The sequence below is a fragment of the Limulus polyphemus genome, unplaced genomic scaffold (assembly GCF_000517525.1).
Source record: "Limulus polyphemus unplaced genomic scaffold, Limulus_polyphemus-2.1.2 Scaffold2056, whole genome shotgun sequence".
Lineage (NCBI taxonomy): Eukaryota > Metazoa > Arthropoda > Merostomata > Xiphosura > Limulidae > Limulus > Limulus polyphemus.
In genome coordinates, this window is record NW_013667666.1 from 148,136 (window position 1) to 153,287 (window position 5,152).

Sequence of the window (5,152 nt, forward strand, 5' to 3'; positions counted from 1 at the left end):
TTTTTTTTTTTCTTACTAAGAGACTGTAAATTGAAAATTGAGTCTTTGTTTTTAAAAGCTTTATCTTAGACTGTCAAGTTACCCATTTGTGAATTTGAGATTTAATTAAAGATCTGTTCCTTTTTATTAGGATTTCATTCAAATGCATATCAAGACACATAAATGAAAGGTTTTATGTGAGTTGATCAGGAATTTATACATTTTAAGCATTGTTTCGCTGTGTTGTTCTATTAAATCGTATGATTTATATCTGACATTATTCCTTCAAGATATAAAGTTATGTTTGAAAATGTTTACCTTCAAGATCAAACAATATTTGTTTCATTATTCTATAGTCTATGGACTTAAAACGCTAAAATCCAGGGTTTGATTTCCCGAGGTGGACAGAGCAGATAGCCCAACGTGGCTTTGCTACAAAAACAATCATTATTCTATGATTCAAGTTAGGTTTTTTTTTTTCAATAAACTCCGCCATTTTCCAGTGCGTTCCAGTTCATTCGAAGAGCGTTTTCTCTGCATTATTTTTGAGATCACGCACTGTTTAATAACAGTTAACACTTATTGCACCTCAGTGCAAAAGGTGCCCCCCAGTGGCACAGCGGTATGTCTGCGGACTTACAACGCTAGAATCCGGGTTTCGATACCCGTGGTGGGCAGAGCACAGATAGCCCTTGTGTAGCTTTGTGCATAATTAAAAACAGTGCAAAAGCTTTTTGTAATCACTGACAATGTTTATTTAATAACTCGATCCAGTGTTTCGAGGTTAGAAACTGATTCGAAAATTATTTTTTTTTTTGAATATAGGAACTTCCACGTGTGGAACGAGGCATGGATGGAGCGACCTGATCTAGAACCTGGTGGTTATGGTGGTTGGCAAGCTATCGATGCAACCCCGCAAGAAGAGTCAGATGGTAAAAATTAGATACATTTTGTTTGCTTTGTTCTTTACAGTGTAAAGAAAGTTGATAACTTTCCTTAAGGAAACAGCTGTATAAAAAGTTAAATAACATAATAAGTGTTTACGAACTAAGCGACAACACGAAATCAAATAGGTTTCAAAATTCATATAATAATGGTAATGAAACAAATACATCGTAAATATATGTAAACTTTGTGTACTAAATGACACGATGTTAAACAAATTAAATAACCTTGTATAGTGGTTTGGAAGACGAGCGGTTTGATGCGGAGTGAGAAGCATAATCGACAACGATATACAACAAACTGTGTATAGCTGAAATGCTGTTATCGAGTGTGTTTTTTTTTTACTAGAAACACATATTGCGCCAGTATAGTGCTGTGTTTTAAAGTGTTTACACACTATTGAAATAAAGATATTCATATATTACTTCCAAATGATTACGTATATTTGTAATAAAAGTAAACGTTTAAATAATTTTCCTAAAGAACGAGTATATTTTTGATTTTGTATATGTTCTGTGGCCTAAAAGTCATGAACTTGTACTTTCCAACCTTGTATATCCCTAGCTAGTTCTTCATATGTTCTGTGGCCCAAAAGTCATGAACTTGTACTCTCCAACCTTGTATATCCCTAGCTAGTTCCTCAATCACTTCTCAGTTTTTCCCATTTCTTTAATCTCGCATTTAGTTGTTGAACTCCAGGTTTTTTATGTGGACTTCTACTTCTCTCCTCTAGAGTCCAACTTAATACATTTCTTGTTATGCCAGTCCTTGGTTTCCTTAATACATGCCCAATCCATCGTTGCCACCTTTAGATTCCAAGTTAGTAACTTCTTGTTATTCCAGTTCTTGGTTTTTGTGATAAATGCCCAAACCATTTCCACATTTGGAGTTCAATTTATTTAGTATACATGTTGTGTTAAGGAAACCAAGAACTGGTAAATGCCCAAGCCATTGCTTCCTTTGTTAGATCTCATCTCTTAATGAGTTTCGTGCTGATATTTTCAAAGACTTTTCATCAGTTATTTTGTATACGACAGATCTTTCTGTATCTGTCCGGGAAGTTTGAGTTATTCCAAGGTTTCTCTGAATCATAGATATGCGCTTGATGCTCGTAATTAGTACTGTAGTTTTAAAAATAGAACGTGTTCTTACTACCTAATGAAATCGCTTACATTTTTATATTTCTTTTCTTGAACATATCCACTTCTCATCTTTCAATTACTTGTGACATATACCATTAGGAGACCAGTAATGTTCTTCAGACATAGAAATATTTACTTCTTTTCGGTCCTCAGTTCTGTTTACTAACGTGATATGTAATTGTTCTTCCACTCCGTTTTCAGTCCTTGAAGTTAAAGATTATAAAAAAAAAACTGTGTTATTTAAACTGCAATTGATGACTATATTCTATTTTAAAACTCTTAATCTTAGGAGCTTACAGGTGCGGTCCTGCTAGTGTGGCGGCAATAAAACGTGGTGAAGTTATGAAACCATACGATTGTTGTTTCTTGTTTGCGGAAGTCAACGCTGATAAGGTTTACTGGAGGTATCGTGGACCTAGTCAACCATTGAAGCTTATTGCCAAGAAAACTGATACGTAAGTTCTATGTTTAATTTTCTTGTCATAAAAAAAACAACAAGAATCTAACAGTCAAGTCTCTTGAAGAAAGTAACACAGAGTCAATACTGGAGACGTCTTAGGTAAAGCTTCTTTCCATCATCTTGAAAACAAGGAAGGGGATAGAGAATATAGATCTGGAATTAGGATAACGGTTTTGTTGATACCAGATCAATAGCTTTCTAATGACAAATAAAAGGACGAGGTAACTAGAAATTTAGTATATATATATATCTACAAATAACATAATATAATTATATAATATTTATTAGATAATTTTCACCTTTGTTTTGAACAATTTTTTTAAATAATGAATTTTATTCACTAATAATAATAAATAGTCCTAACATTTATTGTAATTTTATAATATTATTTGCCCAAATTCTTATTTTTATTCTTAGATATGAAATCGTCAGTAGTTAACATGGCTTCAATTGTGTAAACGTAATGTTGGAATAGCTAAAAATTTTACTTTCTAATATTTCCCAAATTATATGTAAAAATTACGTGTAAACTCTTTCAGACTGTAGTTACTGTACGTTCAGTTTCCACTGTCAATATGAATAAGCCTGATGAAGATTGACGAAGTAACGTCGAAACATGTAGTGTGATTTTAAATTAAGGCCGATAATGGCTTCAATAAAGGTATTCTAATTGACTAATTATATAATTGTTTATTATTAATAATTGTTTGATTTTGACTTTTTTACACAAGTACCGATTATTCATATCTAAATGCAAGTTAACCACAAATCAAGTATATATATATAAACTTATTTTTCTATTGCTTTTAATTTACGAAAATTTTCTTCGTAATACTTTTACAGAATTGGCCAGTTCCTGAGCACTAAAGCAATTGGTTGCTTTGAACGTGAAGATATCACAGGAGAGTATAAACATACTGAAAGTACGTTTAATTTTTCGTATTGACATAATTTGTTTGGTTGTTGAATTTCGCACAGACTTACACGTAAGCTACCTGCGATAGCCATCCCTAATTTTGAAGCGATAGATTAGAAGAGAGAAGGCAGCTAGTCATCGCCACTCACCGCCAACTCTTGAGGTACTCTAATTGAATAGTGGGATTGACCGTTATAACGCCCCGATGACTAAAAGGCCAAACATATTCAGTAGCCCTCCAGTGGCACAGCGGTATGTCTGCGGACTTACAAGGCTAGAAATCGGGTTTCGATACCCGTGGTGGGCAGAGCGCAGATAGCCCATTGTATAGCTTTGTGCTTAATTCCAAACAAAAATATTTAGTAATGGGATTCGAACCCGCGATCAGTAAATTTGGTATTAGTACCCCCCAATCACCAGGTCATGGCTAAGCCTATATTAACATAATCACGTTATGTTGTAAGCACTAAACGACAAACAACGTAGAAAGTTATTTGTAGAGATACATATAAGAATACCTATAAATATAGTTGAGGAAAAATGTGGGATTTTTGATTTAGCAATTTATTTGTTAAAGTTGTTTTTATAAATGTTATCCAAGTTGTCAATTCTGCTGTATCCCTTGGTAACCTTAGGAATTTCTTTATTACTGGATATATAGTAGTTTAAACGTCTTGATCAATTGGCTGTTTTATCTCGTTTGACATTCTTTTCATTTTTTTGTTTTAGTCACGTAGTATATTTTGTTCACATATTTAGCTTAGCACTGTTTTATTTTCTTCTTATGTTTACAATGTAAGATGAAAGATTTCGAAAAGCCTGATGCGTGTTTTTGGTTTTTCGTTTGCCGAAGAAGTGCCCTTCAAAAATATATATCTATACGATATATTTTTCAAAATTTGTTTATTTTTTAGAGTAAAGCCACATTGGGCTATCTGCTGTGGCCACTGCGGAAAATCGAACCTCAGATTTTAGCATTGTAACCTCTTAGACATACCACTGTCCCACTTTTAACGAACGGATGAAAATCACATAATTGCACAATTTGACCTAATGACACTGCTGACTATCCAACTCTTAAAAAGTTTAAAGGTGACTCCCCCCCCCCTCCGCTCACATCGGTGGCCCAGCTCTAATCCTAAAGGTTTATAACGCTAAAATAGTGGTTAGATCCCTGCAGTGGATTAAGATCGGAAAGCCCATTGTGTAGCTTTGCGAGGCAAAACAAACTTTAAAAAACAAAGAAATAGTCTTTAAATTTCTGTTTTGTTTAAACACAACGTCCTCATTAAGATTTATAAGTGTTAAGCAGCTAAACACTTTGGTTAAAGTAAAAAAAAAAAACCACACAGAGTGTGAAAGTTTCCTTGAGATTGATAAATGCTCGAGAAAGCTAAGAGTAACTGGTTTTTGTGTTTTCTGTTTTCAGTATCTCATTTCGATACATACTTGTGACAAGTAAAAATTATTTAACATAAAATGTGTGCCATAAGTACCTATGAGAAAAACATTAAGTAAACCATTCGTTCAGTAATAATAATATTTATCACGCACAAAATAAACCATTCGTTCAGTAAGAATATTTATCACGCACAAGGTAAACCATTAATTCAGTAAGAAAAATATTTATCACGCACAAAGTAAACCATTCGTTCAGTAAGAATAATATTTATCACGCACGAAGTAAACCCATTCGTTCAGTAAGAATAA

At 33.4% G+C, this 5,152-nt stretch overlaps 1 protein-coding gene across 1 annotated transcript in view; it reads left to right on the top strand.

Moving 5' to 3' along the window:
- LOC106465802 (annulin-like) overlaps positions 1-5,152 on the top strand; it is a 51,882-nt gene that overhangs the window by 45,320 nt on the left and 1,410 nt on the right. The window contains exons 9-11 of the mRNA XM_022393747.1: positions 805-911; positions 2,356-2,521; positions 3,370-3,449. Of these exons, the coding sequence (XP_022249455.1) occupies positions 805-911; positions 2,356-2,521; positions 3,370-3,449 (353 nt within the window). The remainder of the gene's footprint in view (positions 1-804; positions 912-2,355; positions 2,522-3,369; positions 3,450-5,152) is intronic.